The sequence below is a fragment of the Haliotis rufescens genome, unplaced genomic scaffold, assembly GCF_023055435.1.
Source record: "Haliotis rufescens isolate VD_foot unplaced genomic scaffold, xgHalRufe1.0.p SCAF_9, whole genome shotgun sequence".
Taxonomy (NCBI): domain Eukaryota; kingdom Metazoa; phylum Mollusca; class Gastropoda; order Lepetellida; family Haliotidae; genus Haliotis; species Haliotis rufescens.
In genome coordinates, this window is record NW_025964383.1 from 1,217,443 (window position 1) to 1,235,687 (window position 18,245).

At 39.6% G+C, this 18,245-nt stretch overlaps 1 protein-coding gene across 1 annotated transcript; it reads left to right on the forward strand.

Moving 5' to 3' along the window:
- The first annotated feature begins 1,556 nt into the window (after positions 1-1,556).
- On the forward strand, positions 1,557-4,887 carry LOC124110369 (monocarboxylate transporter 13-like). Its single transcript, XM_046469681.2, has 6 exons — positions 1,557-2,065; positions 2,550-2,693; positions 2,983-3,225; positions 3,346-3,735; positions 3,924-4,049; positions 4,543-4,887. Exons 1-6 carry the CDS (start codon positions 1,696-1,698, stop codon positions 4,761-4,763), a joined length of 1,494 nt encoding a protein of 497 aa, XP_046325637.2. The 5' UTR covers positions 1,557-1,695; the 3' UTR covers positions 4,764-4,887.
- The last annotated feature ends 13,358 nt before the right edge of the window (positions 4,888-18,245 follow it).

An 18,245-nucleotide genomic window follows, 5' to 3' on the forward strand; every position in this document is an offset into this window, starting at 1 on the left:
TAAAGGATGTGATTGCATGGATCAGAAGATTTTATTGTTTTCACTCAAAATGGACTGATGGACTGAGTTAGTTGCTTGCTGTATTCCAAATAAAAGAGATTATGGCTGGCAGATGTCTCCTATGTTGATGTATGTATTGCGCCAAATACCATGAATGGATTTTGGAAGCTTGGGCAACATACTTGTCCAAAAAGAAACTGTCTATATGGTTTAACAGCAGAATACAAATAGGAATTAGCCCAATCTTTTATAAACATTGGTCAAGCAGAGGTAACACCTTCATTGGGGATTTAGTGGATAAATTTAATTTATTTGATGCTTTTTGTGCATATGTATGGAATCCAAACAAATTATATAGAATATTATGGAGTTTTGTAAGGTAAAGGAACACAATGTTTCCAATTCTATATCTCCTCGACCAACGATGTCACTCAATATATCAGATCTTCTAAACCAAAATATAGGTAGTAAAACATTTTACAAGACTTCATCAGCAGAGGAGTTTGTTAAATTTCATGGCATTGAAAAATGGGAAAGTATACTAAATAAGACATTTAGTGAAACACATTGGCAGGAACATATATTGATGGCAAAAGATGCACTCAGTTTAAGATTATTCACTTCATTCTTACAACTAACAAATATTTATATAAAATTGGATATGTTGATTCTCCTATGTGTACTTTCTGTACAAATCAACCTGAAACTATAATCCATATGTTGTATGATTGTGAACATGTAAGAAAGATTTGGGAGAAACTGTACATTTGGATAAAATCCGTTGTGGAAGGAACCATTGATTTAAACAGAGAAAATGTTTTGTTTGGATTTCAAGGCAAACACAACAACCCATAGAATATTGTCACTTTTAATAACAAAACAAGTAATATCGGACAATGTAGTAAGGGATTAATGCCACATTTTGAACACATACAGCATGAGATAATTAGTTACAAATTGTAACTATGCACACTATTTCAGTTTCTGGTCTTCTTTCCACACTTTGTTTAAAAACTAAATTGTAAGACACACTGATACAGTGCGTTGACTTTACAGGCAAGAATTTATATGTATGAAAAGACGTACATTTCTTGAATACCATGACATTTATATATAAATGATGTACCTGCTGAGATGAATAAAAAAGGAAAATAAAATAAAAATAAAAAATCACTAAAGATTTTTGCCATTCCGTCTGACAATGCTTCTGACGAAGCTGAGGACCAGTTAGGAACTATTTCAAATTTTTGTTGTCTCTAGTACATATACTTTTTTATATATTACATATCAGTTTTTACATAATCTAAGTCTGTGTTAATGTTACCAAAAAAACCAAGTTCTCGATCTCAAGAAAATAATCCTGAAGTAATCCATATGGTATGAAAATAAAATAGTTACAATAATGAATTTTGGTTAGATTATGACCAACCTACCCACCTTAATGATTGGAAAAGTAAATTACTTGTCACGGACGCACTATGGGTAGCACACATTGGGGCTACAATATCTAGACCAAAGCAGAACAAACAAGTGTGATACGTGTGGTCATGCACTTGCATTATTAAGGTATGTCCTGACATTCAAGACGCATATTCTTCTCTATAGGGTCGAGAGAACCGACACCATCACATTTATCAATAGATGTTCCCAGTGGGAGCATTACTGGTCCTGTGTAGTTTAGTTTAGATTGGTACAATGTCTGCCGGCGATGTGGCGGATGTTACTGGTGACTTCAGAATGGGTACATGGATGTGTCGAGATGGCAACAAGGGTCCCCGTGGTCCACTAGATGATGACAATGTTAAGAGCATTCGTCACAGCCACAGGCAATGTGTCGAAGACAGCAAATCTGTGGCAAGCACTCATGAGGGTACCCGTGAGGTTACTACAAGTAAATACCGGCAGATTGGATCGGTGGTCAGTTGTTTCGTTGCCAACATGTTCTATGGCGGTTTAGCAACGTCGTATGGTGTCATGTACACATACATGAAGGAATCTCTTGGTGTCTCAGAGGAGGAAGTGACTTGGATAGGAGCTCTTTTTGGTGGATTTTCTGGGATTGCATGTAAGTTAAACCAATTTCAGGATTCAGAATCTGATCCCATTAGGGTTGGCAGATATATTTCGTTGTATACGTTCAAGTTATAATTGCAAAAACTAGTAATGTGGTCTTTCATTTCATTTACGCAGGCAGCAAAAGTCCCAGCACATTTGACTCAAGTGGTTCAAGCATCACTCATTTAACATTGTGAAATTTGTTCCAGTTTCAGTTCCAAATGTATTAATTACAATTTATGGACACCAGAGTTAGGAGCTTTTTAATTACAATTTTTTTACTACTCATAAAAGATATATTTACTCGTGTGGTTAACCCTGAAATATTATATTAAATTAAACGCTCGAAAACCAACCATGTACAAATTACACATATAATCTGTTGTCCTGTTTTTGAGCTTGTGTTGTTAAACTCAAAATAGTTTATCAGTCATAATAAGCTGGAAATTATTGTACACAACAACCATATTCAACTCCATAAACCTTTATTCAAGCAATTATTGGAGTGGTGTGTGTGGATCGCCTCGGGAGTCGACTTACCACGTTATTTGGAGGTTTGCTGGCTGTCACTGGCTTTATCATCGGCAGTCAGGTGAACGACCTGAATGTGTTGTACTTCGCACTCGGTGTTTTGCCAGGTCTGTATCGCATCACTTCCTATTAATCAATGAATGGGGTGGTGAGTAACTAGTACTAACTACCAAACCCTAGTAACTCTTCTTAAAGGACAAATATAATACGCCAGCAGTTGGGTATTGCAAATACAATATGTTATCATAAAATTGTATCCAAATGTTTGGGGCCAGGAGTGTCGAATAATAAAGAAGCTTGGAAAATCATTTACTGGTTTTTAATGTGAATAAAGCAAAAATGACATTGAACCCATTAATCTTTGGAAAGTATTATATTTCTCGTTATTTTACTCAGGTACTGGTGCGTGCTTGACTTATACATCGACCATGGTACATGTCACCAAACAGTTTTCAAAATGGCGACCTGTAGCCGTTGGAATATCTGTAACGGGGATAGCTATTGGTATGTTGATGTGGCCACCATTATCAGCCGTAACTGCTGACACGACCGGGTGGCGGGGTACATGTCTCATCAATGGCGCACTGACGCTACACTTCATACCTTGCGCCATGCTGATTACTCCAAGAAACAGTACAAGTAAGTATACATTAAAAGTTTCTGATCTCAGCTCATTTCGAAAGATTTGTCGTGGAAAACTTTGCTATTTCAGTATCATATTGAAACCAATTTCACAATGTCCTTTCCCCATTCTTTAAGATTCTTCTGATGGTCCAGTTGTCTCCTTGAGTCAGACGTTGGTCAATTGTCTCCAGATATTCAGGATTCCAGGAGCAATAACGGTCTCAGTCGCTCACATCACCCTCGGCTTCAGTTACTACACTTTCTCCACCTTCCTGCCTGCCTACGTAACTGCCTCACTATCTACCATAACGACTTCAGAGGCTGCTCTCATAGTTTCTACTTCGGGATATGGAAGCATGGTTGGTCGTGTCATCTTTTCTGGAATCTCTATGGCGAGCAAGAAGGCTGCAAACTACATATTTATCTTTTCATTGTGCATGTGCGGTGTCACAGATCTCCTTGTACCGCTCTGTGAAAGATCTCTTGCTTTCTACATAAACGGGGCAGCATATGGGCTAGCTCTAGGTGAGATTTTCTTCCGTCGATTTCTACATTATTTCCTCTCCAAAACTACTGACGCAGTTCATTTATATCAAGTAAACTTTCTCCAGTTTTAGTAATCATATCTTTCAATCGTGAATTTTATCTGTGTTATAAAATTTGACGTTCGTATGTGAAAATAGCGAACTTTTAGGAACATCTCACTATTTCAGGTGGTTGGAACGGTGTGTATACACTAGTTTTAGTCAAGTTGTTCGGACTCACTAATCTGTCCAAAATATTCGGCATATGTGTGATGTGTCAAGGGATTGGAGCTTTCGGTGGAGGGCCTTTACAAAGTAAGCTTTTATTGGTAATTAACTCATATAGAGTAATACTTAAAGAATCCGACAGAGGTATAAACGTGCATCGCCTTGATTGATATACTAAGGTAGTACAAATATGATCAGTTTTTATCATATAATGGTTAGTTTAATCGATGCGATAAACAAATCTGATAAACTAGGTATAATGTTTCGATAAATATGCAAATGACGTTGCCTATCAGGAACAACTTTCATGCTACATACATCAATGTATTGACTTCTTTTCTCAATATACTATTGCCTAACGTTCCCAATATGCTTAGTTAGAGGTTTCCCAATGTGTAACCCAACAATGGATGCAAGTCATTTGAAACAAGGTAAATAACGGAACGGTATAATCAAAAAGCATGTTCCAGTTCACATCATGGCTAATTGGAGGTATCGGATGTACATGCTATACCTTCCCAACTTACATAGGCAAAACGTCTTCGATGAAACTAGCAAGGAAACTGCATGTTTTTTTCAGGTTATCTGTCAAGGTTACTTGACAAGGATATGACGTTCGTCTGTGCAGGGGGTTCTTTTATTGCCACAATGATGTTAATGCTGACAGTGGTTATGAGACAACAGATATCTTGCCCAGGCAAGCGGCAGTCATTCAAGGTTGGGATGCTTGGCATCAAGAACGACGGCTTTACTCCAAGCAGCTCAGACACACCACAGTCTAACGAACACCACTCCCACTAATATGATTCCTTGCTGTTGCTGTTGACAACGCAACCGGACACGGTTTGACAGGGACAATGTAACTGTACTGTTGGTAAACGTCTCATGCGGTATTCAGGATGCAATAAAACAGTATTTGTCAGGATTTTTTGGATTGTCCTTCCGTTTTTAAGTAGCACAGAACAGGATAATGGCACTGACAAATCCATGATGATCATTGGTTGGAATCAGAATTCGACCCCAGACACAACGGATCATATATACAAGAACTATTAAGGTTGAACCAGATACGCCAAGGGGATTTTCATAGAAAACACAAGACGATTGCACAACTTGGTCGGTTTCCAATCCAGAATTTCTATTATTTAAATTATTTCCATTCAAATATCTAATCTCATTTTTATTATACCTAACGCTAATGCTTGGGGTATTCTCATGAACTATATCTGTTTCCATTCGATTTTCGCGATATCACTGTGCTGTATATTGCACTTATGTTACGTACAACCTACATAAATTCGTTACTTGAGATTCTGCACGAAATCCTAATGTTCTTCCTCTACCCAGGTACCAGGCTTCAAGTTTGCTCGAAACCTACCACCGTGCGTTGGAACTTCCAGGTTCGCCCTGATAATGATTCTTGGTTTGTGGATGGTTTCACATGGGTTGCTAACTTGATGTTACACAATTGAAGCTTTGTTCCTCTGCCTAAAGGTAACAGACCCTTGGATCATTTGAAATGAAGGAATAAAATGGCAGTCGTCCTGGGATTATCATTATTTTCTTTGTTCAAGAAACATAATTGTCAGTTTTTATGGTCAGAAAGTAATAGTTCATTGTTTGTTCTAAACGGTAGAAATTCATTGTCTATTCGATTTTTTCGTGGTCTGAACCATTATTGATCTGCCGCACGTACTTTGAATATTGTAGAACCGCAACTCACACCGGAACTGTAATGTACACTTGTACTTATCATTATTTCGAAAGTCCTACCGACAAGGACTCTGGGGGAACAGATTGGATGCACATCTGGGATATCAGCCTGACAGAAACAATGGTGTGCATCATGGTGGTAAAAACTTGGGAATGATCCACAACAAGAGTGTGCTATCTTTCTCTTCATGATGAGAACAAGTATGATTGCCAACGTTACCAAATCCAGACGGAAAATCTAAATACCATTAACTTCTTTAATTACTGTAAATGCGGCGTTTCGGTGTAGATCCGTATACCGTTGTCAAGCAAGACATAAAAAGACAAAAAAAACATGAATCAAGTTGCAGTGTTGCTGCACGGACTCGAACTTCTGATAAACCATGACTGTCTGGGTTTCACTAAGAGTCAAACTCTTTCCACTGAATGAATAGGTTTTGTATTCACATGTGTATGATATTTTATAAGAATGATTTCTTGTAAGTAGATGCCTCTTTAAGGTTTATTATGCATAGACCAGTGTCAGGACATTATAAGTAGTTCCTATATTTATAAAGATAGAATACTGTTATAAAAAAAATGTCTGAATAGCTTCATAGTTACTTGGAGAATTCTTATTGCAATTTGTTTCGGTTTTCAAAACACGTTCACGTGACACGTTCTTTTCATAGATTCAGTTAAATAAGATGCATTTTTATGAACAAGGGAGACGTTTGGGCTTAATTGTCTAACCTTGGGTATATACCGTATAAACAGCCGACGTGACCAAGTATGGAGTTTATTGTATTTACTATTGTATTGTATGGTACTTAAGATTGCACTGCGGATTTCTTTTATTACTTTCTAAAAAAATGTGTTTTCCCCCTTTCTGACCTAGCAACCAAGCCCCATGAGCGCGTTCATTGCTGCTTACAACTGTCAAGAACTTTGCAAGTTCGCTTGTCTTCAGTATGAGCAACAAAACATTTTCATGTGACGCTTAACTTGACGGAGAGTTGTTCGAGATGATCAGAGAGCCTTTGGTTATTTCGATTATGACATTGGTGACTTTATCGTGGAGAAAGTTCCAGTTCAAGATGAAATAATTACAATCGTCTACTCGAATCGACAAGATGGCGCCTCTCTTCCCGCCCTTGCAAACTTTGACAAATTCAGTGCCGATTCCTGGGATTAGTGAATCAGTGTCACAGCGATATTTCATTGTGGAACCAGATGAAGCCGAATATGTATGTTCAAACCTCTTTTGTCAAACATGCGTGACACAGCACAAGGCAGTCGCAGTTAGGGAATGGTGCGGCCGCCATCCTGCAGAAGTTTGTCGAATCGAAAACAATGTTGCCAAAACTTCTGGACTGAGCTGGATAAACGAAGTGTTTGGAGAGATCGTAGATACTTGGACTGGAAGAAACGGATATTAAACGTTGCAGCAGATGAAGGATTGGTGAGGACAAAACGGGAAAGGGATCCAAGATTGTATTTTAAAACTTGTGCGCGATGTATATCCAAATCCCCCGAACGAAATATAGATCTAATGATCAAACTTCTGTGAAAAATGCGAGTTAGAAATGAAACCCGAAGACACGAAGTTTGTGGAACTGAGATTGTGCCATGCCGGGTTTTCTGCAGTGAGTGTGGAAGACGGCGGTGTTGTATCTAACTGTGATGTCATGCAGTGCTTGTGCGGGACGGGTTTGTTGAGTGACAATGGCCGATAAGGTCTCGCTAATTCTGTGTTTCTGTGAAGTTGTTTTGCGACTGTAACTACGCACAGAACTCTCGTTTCAGTGTCCACTCATGAATATAATGTGACGAAGTTGGGCGGTGTTGGACTTGCTACATTTGGTAGTTCGACTAATGTCTGACATGAAGCGAGAGAACTGGTAACTTTTGACAGAAGCTGTGGTATACCAAGTGTTGTGTGTGTCCGGGGAACTAAGTGCATTTTTGTTGCATTGAGATTGTGCATTCGGGGCACTTTTTCAAAGAGTTGGCGAAGTGAATTGACGGGACATGTGTCAATTATAGCCTTTGAATCGCCATCAAAACTTCCGTAGTTGTAGTCGGCCATATTGTTGTTCTCTAGACATCTCAGACGATTGTTTCTGGACTGCGCGTGATACATACGGTAACTACGGGAAACAAGACAAGACATAAATACCTGTAAAACTCTTTATTTCGTCAGTAAACTCTTTTTATCATGTGCTTTTTGTTTTTGTTGTTGGTTGGTTTGATACCCTAAAATATCACTAAAATGTTACTAGGCCTGATAACTTCATGATGATACAGGTGAGCAAAAAGGGAATTCAGTCCACTGTTCACTGGCATTCCCCGACATTCCGTAGGCATAAACGTAGTGGGCCTTAATTAATTACATTCATTGGGAAATGAATGCAATAACACGTGACCAATTCAGCTACTCTGAATGCAGGTATTACAATGAACACAACGAAAAATTAATTATAAAATACTGAACGTATCTTTGGTCGTTCCTCACTGACGTGGAAGCTTTACACCAAGTTGCATCAGTATCCGTATGTGTTTCTAGTAAAGCTTAACACACAAAACCTGTTCTCGGGGTTACCTGGGAATGCTATTTGGCACGAAAGCACCTTTCAGCTGTGCATGGACTTGGAAGGTGGTTATTAAACGCCACATGACTACTCCAGCAAAGAGACAACGTGTGAAGGGTGACGTGGAAGGTGTTAGCAATCGTGGCTACAATCAAGGCAGCCCTGATGCCACGGCTTGACCTCACAAAAGCATACCCTAAAATATAGTCATGGCATTTACATACTGTTAGGATGTTCTAATGAAATAGGATGTCTACCATACATTTTATACCAACGGAAAAAATAACTGAGCTTCATATAAAGTGGTGTAAATGTTAGGTTATTAATAATAACAACATCATTTTTGGTCATTCTTCTGATCAATATTTAATCAGGAGCAATAAGAGAGGGATGTTACAAAAACGCAATTAACAATGTTAATATCGGGTGTGACCACCATTTGCGTTGATACAGAAGTTTAGTTCAACTTAGCTAGTGTTACCGGTTGGTTCTGTCGTATATGTTTTTCCATCTCATCCCAAACATGTCCTGTGAGGGAAGAGGTCTGAAGAAACTGCTGGTCAGTGTTATGCTGCCTTATGAAATTAGTTGTGAAGCCACCCCACACCATAATGAGTATAACCTACTCATCTGCTGGGCCATCTGGTATAATGAGTATAACCTACTAATCTGCTGAGACATCTGGTACACATCTTCCCGAGGCATGAGAGTTACCTGACTTTAAAAGTCCAGTTTCAACCCTTGCCGAACTAGGCTGGAATTCCTGGGCTCGATCGTAGCGCCACCAGTGGCTATTACCAGTTATGTCCCTTCTAAACCTCTCCTATGGACCAATCAGATTCCACCTCTCGTATCACTTGCGTTTGCTTCACACAAAATGGTGGCGCCCAGTCAGGACGATCAGATCGATAATCAAGATCTGTATCGTGATAAAACGGGTCTTACATCGTGAAGTGCATCAAATCAAGGGAGCACCTTGATTAAAAACATGAAAAGATTTGGAAAATATCTGCTGACAACGAATTGGCGGTGCACATGCTTTGCAAATCCTGCAATCGATCGAAATCTGCACGACAGTTTACGAACCGGATTTCGATTTCGGTGCGCGATTTTGATTGGACTATGCATAGACTCGTTAGTCCAGCCAAAATGTAACTCCATAATACCAGCCTAGTTCGGCAAGTGTGGAAACTGGACTTGTATAGTCAGTTTACTCTCTTGCCTCGGGAAGATGTCTGGTACAATGTGTTTAACGTACTCATCTACTGAGACATATGGTATAATGAGTATAACCTACTCATCTGCTGGGCCATCTGATATAATGAGTATAACGAACTCATCTGCTGAGACATCTGGTATAATGGGTATAACCTACTCATCTATTGAGACATATGGTATAATGAGTATAACGTACTCGTGTGCTGAGACATCTGGTATAATGAGTATAACGTACTCATATGCTGAGACATCTGGTATAATGAGTATAACGTACTCATGTGCTGAGACATATGGTATAATGAGTATAACGTACTCATGTGCTGAGACATCTGGTATAATGAGTATAACCTACAATGCTAAGACATCTGGTATAATGAGTATAACCTACTTTTCTGCCGGGCCATCTGGTATAATGAGTATAACATACTCATCTGCTGAGACATCTGGTATAATGAGTATAACATACTCATCTGCTGGGCCTTCTGGTATAGTGAGTATAACGAACTCATCTGCTGGGCCTTCTGGTATAATGAGTATAACCTACTCATCTGCTGAGACATCTGGTATAATGGGTATAACCTACTCATCTACTGAGACATATGGTATAATGAGTATAACGTACTCATGTGCTGAGACATCTGGTATAATGAGTATAACGTACTCATATGCTGATACATCTGGTATAATGAGTATAACGTACTCATATGCTGAGACATATGGTATAATGAGTATAACGTACTCATATGCTGAGACATCTGGTATAATGAGTATAACGTACTCATGTGCTGAGACATCTGGTATAATGAGTATAACGTACTCATGTGCTGAGACATCTGGTATAATGGGTATAACCTACTCATCTATTGAGACATATGGTATAATGAGTATAACGTACTCATGTGCTGAGACATCTGGTATAATGAGTATAACGTACTCATATGCTGAGACATCTGGTCTAATGAGTATAACGTACTCATGTGCTGAGACATATGGTATAATGAGTATAACGTACTCATGTGCTGAGACATATGGTATAATGAGTATAACCTACAATGCTAAGACATCTGGTATAATGAGCATAACCTACTCATCTGCTGGGCCATCTGGTATAATGAGTATAACCTACTTTTCTGCCGGGCCATCTGGTATAATGAGTATAACATACTCATCTGCTGAGACATCTGGTATAATGAGTATAACATACTCATCTGCTGGGCCTTCTGGTATAGTGAGTATAACGAACTCATCTGCTGGGCCTTCTGGTATAATGAGTATAACCTACTCATCTGCTGAGACATCTGGTATAATGGGTATAACCTACTCATCTACTGAGACATATGGTATAATGAGTATAACGTACTAATGTGCTGAGACATCTGGTATAATGAGTATAACGTACTCATATGCTGAGACATCTGGTATAATGAGTATAACGTACTCATATGCTGAGACATATGGTATAATGAGTATAACGTACTCATATGCTGAGACATCTGGTATAATGAGTATAACGTACTCATGTGCTGAGACATCTGGTATAATGAGTATAACCTACAATGCTAAGACATCTGGTATAATGAGTATAACCTACTCATATGCTGGGCCATCTGGTATAATGAGTATAACCTACTCATATGCTGGGCCTTCTTGTATAATGAGTATAACCTACTCATCTGCTGGGCCATCCTGTATTATCAATTTAATTTAATCATCTGTTAGATCATCTGGTACAAACACTGTAGCCTTCTCATCTGCTGGGCCATTTGGTCGTGTATGTAGATTATTGAATGCTTTATAGTATGAATATGATATTGAATATTTAAACAGCAGCAATTGTTAGCTGTAAACTGACAATGTATAGACTTGTGGTGTGTTTTATTGGACAGTTTTATGTTTTATGTTCAAGCAATATACTGCCTATTATGGTACAACATTATTACATATAGAATGACTTTTGTTTTGTATTTACAGGTACATATAAACTGGTATGTAATTATCTACAAATAAACAGCTAAGTAGAGCTAACTCTGCAATGCTTACACTATAAATGCTTTGACTATAAAGACCATCATTCAGACCATAATATGCACATGAAGTAAGGAAAACCTCCTTGTGAAACAATGAAGAAAGGGAAGATCGAAAAGTGCCTGCTCTGCTTACATGTACCTTGTTATGTTGTTATTTTGAACGTTCCGCCCCGTAATGAGTGAAGTTTGTCTAATAAAATATAAGTTCAATTATGTCAAAACATTTATTTTTTCAATTTTGTATACCACTATCCTACACGCTAAACCTCCATTTCTTAAAACCTTGTTTCATGGGGCATTTGTCATTATATATGGTGACCATAGATATAGTTATATCTCTATCCTCAAAGGTTCAGGACAATTTGGAAACATGAAAGCAAATGCCATGTGAAGTTTACCAAGAAAACAATTTATACAAATGTGGACTTCCCAACAGATAACATGCATGTGAAATTTGGGGATAGAACATTTGGACAAGAAGTAGGCATCCAGATAAGGCCATTGGCGCCATCTTGAGCTCCCTTTCTTGGTGACCTGCTTCTGTAGGCATTTCACAAGTTCTGCTCACATTGGCAAAATATATATTGGGACTTTTGCCGAGAAGTTTAACATAAGCTTCAGGTATATCGATTATCTGATATCATTCAATAATGGTCAAATAGCCAATTCCCTTCCACTGATTTACCCACCTGGGCCTCCGACTCACCTGTTTCATATTTAGATGCATGCAAACAGATTCAGAGTCATTCAAAACTATCCACCAGACTGTATGGATAGAAGTGAGACTTCTCCAGTCTTTGGTGTGCACATTTCACAACTTGTATAATGATTTCAAAGAGCGTCATATGACTCTTGCTCAAAAGTTGTTTGATCAGGGTTACACCATTCAGTGAAGCTTTAATGGTAGACATGTGGAGGATATTTCCCAATTTGACGCATCAGTGACACAATTATGTCTAATGCAGTTCCACCATCATGACTTGTACCATATGTTCCCGCATTTGTTCAGGTGAACAGTGGACATGCCTTTGCATGTCGTAGCCACCGGTGAGGCAGGCAGGATATGCTCACCGCTTTGCGAACACCTAGAATCATCATTATTTGATAATGGTTCAGATATACATGCTTATGAAAGATAGTCGGAATCGTACGATGAACTCTAATTTTAGTTCTTATGATTAATTCTTTAATTTCTTATGATTATGGACATGATTATGTCGCTTGTACTAAGATGGTAGTGACCGAGTGAACATAATCGTGTCGTTAGCATTGTCTCTTCAGAGGAATCTTCAATGGCGTTCACACTGAAATTGTTCTCGCCCCACATGTGTGGTGAAATAAGAGCTGTATTTGATAAAACATAAAGTGCTAATCTATGGGATTGACGACAAAGAAGAACCCGAGGAAGCATCCTGTTGCGTCGCAAACGTACAATCAATGGAATTTGTAAATATACATCGAAAACCTAAATATACACCGAAACCTAAACATACACAGATAACCGAAATCTTAAATGAAATTCACAAAAATGCTGGAAAGAGAGTGAATCATCAGAGTATTGTGTACAAACACAAATTGGTGCAACTGCAAAGTGAGTGGTACGGCAATCGTCGCTAAAGGAACCACAAACCAGGAAAAGGACACATAGGTGCAACGTCACCATACCTTCGAAATCCATGGGTAGTTGACGATGTCCAGGACCATAAGGCTGAATCATCAATGGCTGTTACCACTAGTTAGTTAACGACACCCTGGACCATAAGGCTGAATCATCAATGGCTGTTACCACTAGTTAGTTAACGACACCCTGGACCATAAGGCTGAATCATCAATGGCTGTTACCACTAGTTAGTTAACGACACCCTGGACCATGGGGCTGAATCATCAATGGCTGTTACCACTAATTAGTTAAAGACACCCTGGACCATAAGGCTGAATCATCAATGGCTGTTACCACTAATTAGTTAACGACACCCTGGACCATTGGGCTGAATCATCAATGGCTGTTACCACTAATTAGTTGACGACACCCTGGACCATAAGGCTGAATCATCAATGACTGTTACCACTGATTACTTAACGTTATTCTGAACCATTAGACTGAATCATCAATGGCTGTTACCACTAATTAATTATCGACACCCTGGACCATTAGGCTGAATCATCAATGGCTGTTACCACTGATTACTTAACGTTATTCTGAACCATTAGACTGAATCATCAATGGCTGTTACCACTAATTAGTTAACGACACCCTGAACCATAAGGCTGAATCATCAATGGCTGTTACCACTGATTACTTAACGTTATTCTAAACCATTAGACTGAATCATCAATGGCTGTTACCACTGATTACTTAACGTTATTCATAACCATTAGACTGAATCATCAATGGCTGTTACCACTATGGAATTATGGGTATCGAATTTACAATGCCTTTCATAGAAATTGTTGAATATAACAAATGTTGGTTTATTAGGGCTTACACTTTCTTAGTAAAGTAAAAATTGCAATTGAGTGTTTTGGTTTGAATTCCGAACGGGAATGTACTTTACTGAGAAAGTGTAATCCCATATTTACTGAACAGCAATCCTAAAATTTTAACATTTTGACCAGTTATCATTGTGGGCCCTTATTGTGTATTTAAACAGTAATGGCCACGTATTGTCTTCAGATAACACCCGTTTTTGTGCAGGTGAATCGATCACAATCATGTGCACAGCACTATAGTGGCAAAAGTGGTTTTTCACGTGCAACTGGTCACGTGGCCATAATACTGCACATGTTTTCAGCCATACTTGTTAGCAGTCATTAACAAAAAAAGAGGGTAACGTCGCAAGGACGATGGGTTGTAGTCGACGGACTGTTTATGATTTACAGACGTGTCTACAGCAAACGGGTACCACCGCTGATCGCCTCTGCCAGGTCGACCACGTGTGACGTCACATGCAGAGGATCGTCAGATTGTCTTGCGTCACCTCCGTAACCGATTTTTGACGGCTACATCAACCAGAAATGAACTGTTTAGGGGTAGACTGAGTGCGCAAACTGTTCGAAACCGTCTGAGAACTGCTCACCTTCAAGCACGACGGCCATACTGCGGGCCGATTCTGAATCAATTACACAGACGTCAACGTCAATTGTTGGCACAGCGACACTTACGATGGACTCAGAGGAATTGGAATCAAGTCGTCTTCAGTGATGAATTCCGATTTAATCTTCGATTTGCTGATGGTAGGGCGATGGTGTGGAGGCGCCGTCATGAACGTTACGCCCAGTGTTGTGAACAGGTAGTTGACAGATTTCGAGGCGGAAGTGGCATGGTGTGGGGTGCTTTATGTGGCAATGCACGTTCCAGGCTTCTTGTCATCCGTGGCAACCTCAACGCTGCTGCTTACCGCGACCAGGTACTGGCACCAGAACTTCTGCCTTTTATGGCAGCATATGGACCCGGTTTGATCTTCCAACACGGCAATGCCAGACCCCACACAGCAATTTTGACAAGGAATTTCCTTCAGAATGCGGGAGTCAACGTCATGGACTGGCCGTCAAGGTCACCCGACCTCAATCCCATCGAACACGTCTGGGGTGCTCGTGGCAGAAGTCTGCGCACGCTCCAGAACCAACCACAGAATGTGCAAGATCTTGGCACCATTTTGCAGCAACAATGGCGTCGTCTTCCCAATCATGTGTTCACAAGCATCACAAGGTCCATGCGGAGGCGTTGTGTGGCAGTTGTCGACGCACATGATGGCAATACACGCTACTGAACTTGTGTGCCATCAGGATCTCGTGCTTGGGACTTATGATTTAAACTGTTGATGTTATTACCGAATACCGTAGGTGCTTGGAACAAATTATGGTTACCACAGTTTATTAAAATCCTTCTTTGGACATTAATGATTAAAAAATACCTTCTCTGATACATTTGTCCGTTGTATATCATATATGGGATTACTTTTAAAAATGTGAAGTTTTTAATTTGACTCAGTATATATACTGAACAGCAAAAGAAACGTCACAATGGATAGATATATGAGAAACCTTATTTGTCCAAACACTCTAAATATAATGTAGACATATTAAAAAGATTAAACTTAGCAAAACTGATCATCAAGGTTGAAATTAAAGTGTCAAATGTTCTAAAAGTGAAACACACCACTAGCTTCTGAGAAAATGGCATCACAAGTCAGTATCTCGTGTGTCCGCCATGTGCATTGATGACTGCCGTGCAACGTCGATACATGGAATGGATGAGGCGGTTGATGAAGGCTATTGACACTTGAGCCCACACTCTGATGGACGCCTGACGCAGTTCAGCTGCCGTCTTTGAATCTCGTCCCACAGGGGATCAATGGGATTAAAGTTGGGAGTGAGGGCAGGCCGCTGCATGGTTCTGATGCCATTCTCTTGTTGCTCTCGCAGAGAGGTCACGGGCGTTATCATGCTGAAACTCGTTGTTGCGGCGACGTGCCAAATGAGGTATGGCTTGTGGTCTCAAGACTTGATCAATGTACCGAGCAGCTGACACCATTGCCTCTCCCTGGACCGATGTTCTGGGAGACCACAGGGCCGACCCTCTGTGCAATTCCACCCCACACCATGATGCTCGGACCAACCCACGAGTCTGAGAGAGTAACGGCTCTCGTCTGAGAAGAGGACTCTTCTCCACTGCTGATGGCGCCAATGCTGGTGCTATGTTACCCACTGAAGACGGTCCCGGCGATGACGTGGTGTCATAATGGGTCCTCGGTGTGGCCTGTGACAGTTGAGGTGTCTGCTCGTCAATCGTCGATGCACGGTGTCCGAACTAATGTGTCGCAGGTGTGTCCTCATGGTCTGTCGTGCAGTAACAAAGCGATCTTGAAGATTCTGTCCCACAATCTGACGATCCTGACGTCGGGTGTTGACCCTTGGTCTTCCAGTACGTAGTCGGTCATCTGTTGTGTTGACGGTCTGGTACCGTTGCTGGAGCCTGTATATGGTCCTGACGTGGATTTGAAATGCATTGCTACTTGCCGGGCGGTTTGTCCAGCTTGCAATCGTCCAACGGCTTGGTGTCGCTGATTTCTTGTCAATCTTGGCATGTGGTAGCAATTCCATAACGAATGAATGTTTTCCGATCTGGGTGGATTTTTTTAGGGCAAGAAATGGGGGCATTTCAATTTACACGGAACTCACGTGCATCGGGTTACCATGGCGGTTGCCGTGATGCGTTTGGGCGATCGGTTTTGTTGTCATCTGCTTTGTTTTTTTATCATCAACTTTCATTTTTCCAGACAAGGTAATGTTAAATTTTAGAAAAAATACCCAGATATTCAAATGACAACTTTTCATGCAATGTTGCTTGGGGTGACGTTTCTTTTGCGGTTCAGTTTATTATTTTTTATACGAATCTATCCGAGTTCTCAATCATGAAATAACGAACTATGTAAACAACACGACTACTATATGTACCTTCAGTCTTTGAACCTATGGGACGTATGACTGTTTGCCCGCGAACTTTGTTTTATTTTTCTTCCTTTTTTTAATAGAAGAATATTAATATTGTGAATGGTACCTATAATAACTAATATAACATTTAAAGGCATTAGGATCTGCTAATATATACGGTCACAACACAGACAGAACAGTATTCAATGACAATCTATTTGCTAATATAGACGATTTTGAGAGAAACAGTTGTAAAGTGTGGAGACTGGAATCTTGTTTTTGTTTGTTTGTTTATTTGTTGTTTAACGCCCCATTCAGCAGTATCCCAGCTACATGACGGCGGTCTGTAAGTAATCGAGTCTGGACCAGACAATCCAGTGAATCTTGTCCTAGATCCGGCTATAAAAAAAACCATTCATGTACATATAGTAACAACTGACACTTGGTTGTGTAATGAAAAGAGAATTTAGAAATGTATTGACAATTTGGAACAAAACGAAACATAAAAAGAATTTACGCGGTGAGAAAAACAGCCCAGATTTGATATATTTTAACTTCTTGATATATATTTAACTGAACATTAGAGAGCACAATACTTCCAGAATAATAATTATTCAGCCCTGAAACGGACATTGTCGAATACTCCTACGAAACAGGTAAGTGATGTTGGAAGTTTAATTCGTCATTATTGCATAATGAACACTTCTTTCCACTTTCTAAATAAAAGATACATTTTGGAAAAGATAAAAAAAAATTCAACAAAGGTTCATTACTGTCGAATTATTAAAGCCAATTATAAAATACAAAGAAGACGAAATCCAAGGAATCTAAAAAGAAATAGAATCAAATTGATTTCAAACTGATTTCAATAAGTTAAAAGATAGTTTACAAACACTGCTCGAAGCGAGGAGTGAAACACACGAGTGTGCTGTAAAACTAAAAAACATCTCTACATAGCGGAGAGTGTAACACACGAGTGTGCTGTGAAACCAACAAACACCTCTACATAGCGAGGAGTGAAACACATGAGTGTGCTATGCAACTAACAAACACTTCTACACACCAAGGGGTGAAACATACGAGTCTGCTGTGAAAATATGAAACACCTCTACATAGGGAGAGATAAAACACACGAGTGGCTGTGAGACTAACAAACACCTCTACATAGCGAAAGATAAAACACACGAGTGTGCTGTGAAACCAACAAACACCTCTACATAGCGAGGAGTGAAACACATGAGTGTGCTATGCAACTAACAAACACTTCTACACACCAAGGGGTGAAACATACGAGTGTGCTGTGAAATTAACAAACACCTCTA

Bases quoted from the DNA above. Each gene is read 5' to 3' on its own strand.
- LOC124110369 (XM_046469681.2), top strand. From the start codon at position 1,696: ATGTCTGCCGGCGATGTGGCGGATGTTACTGGTGACTTCAGAATGGGT. The intron at 2,066-2,549 runs GTAAGTTAAACC...CCTTTATTCAAG, and splicing joins TGGATTTTCTGGGATTGCAT to CAATTATTGGAGTGGTGTGT. The intron at 3,736-3,923 runs GTGAGATTTTCT...TCACTATTTCAG, and splicing joins AGCATATGGGCTAGCTCTAG to GTGGTTGGAACGGTGTGTAT.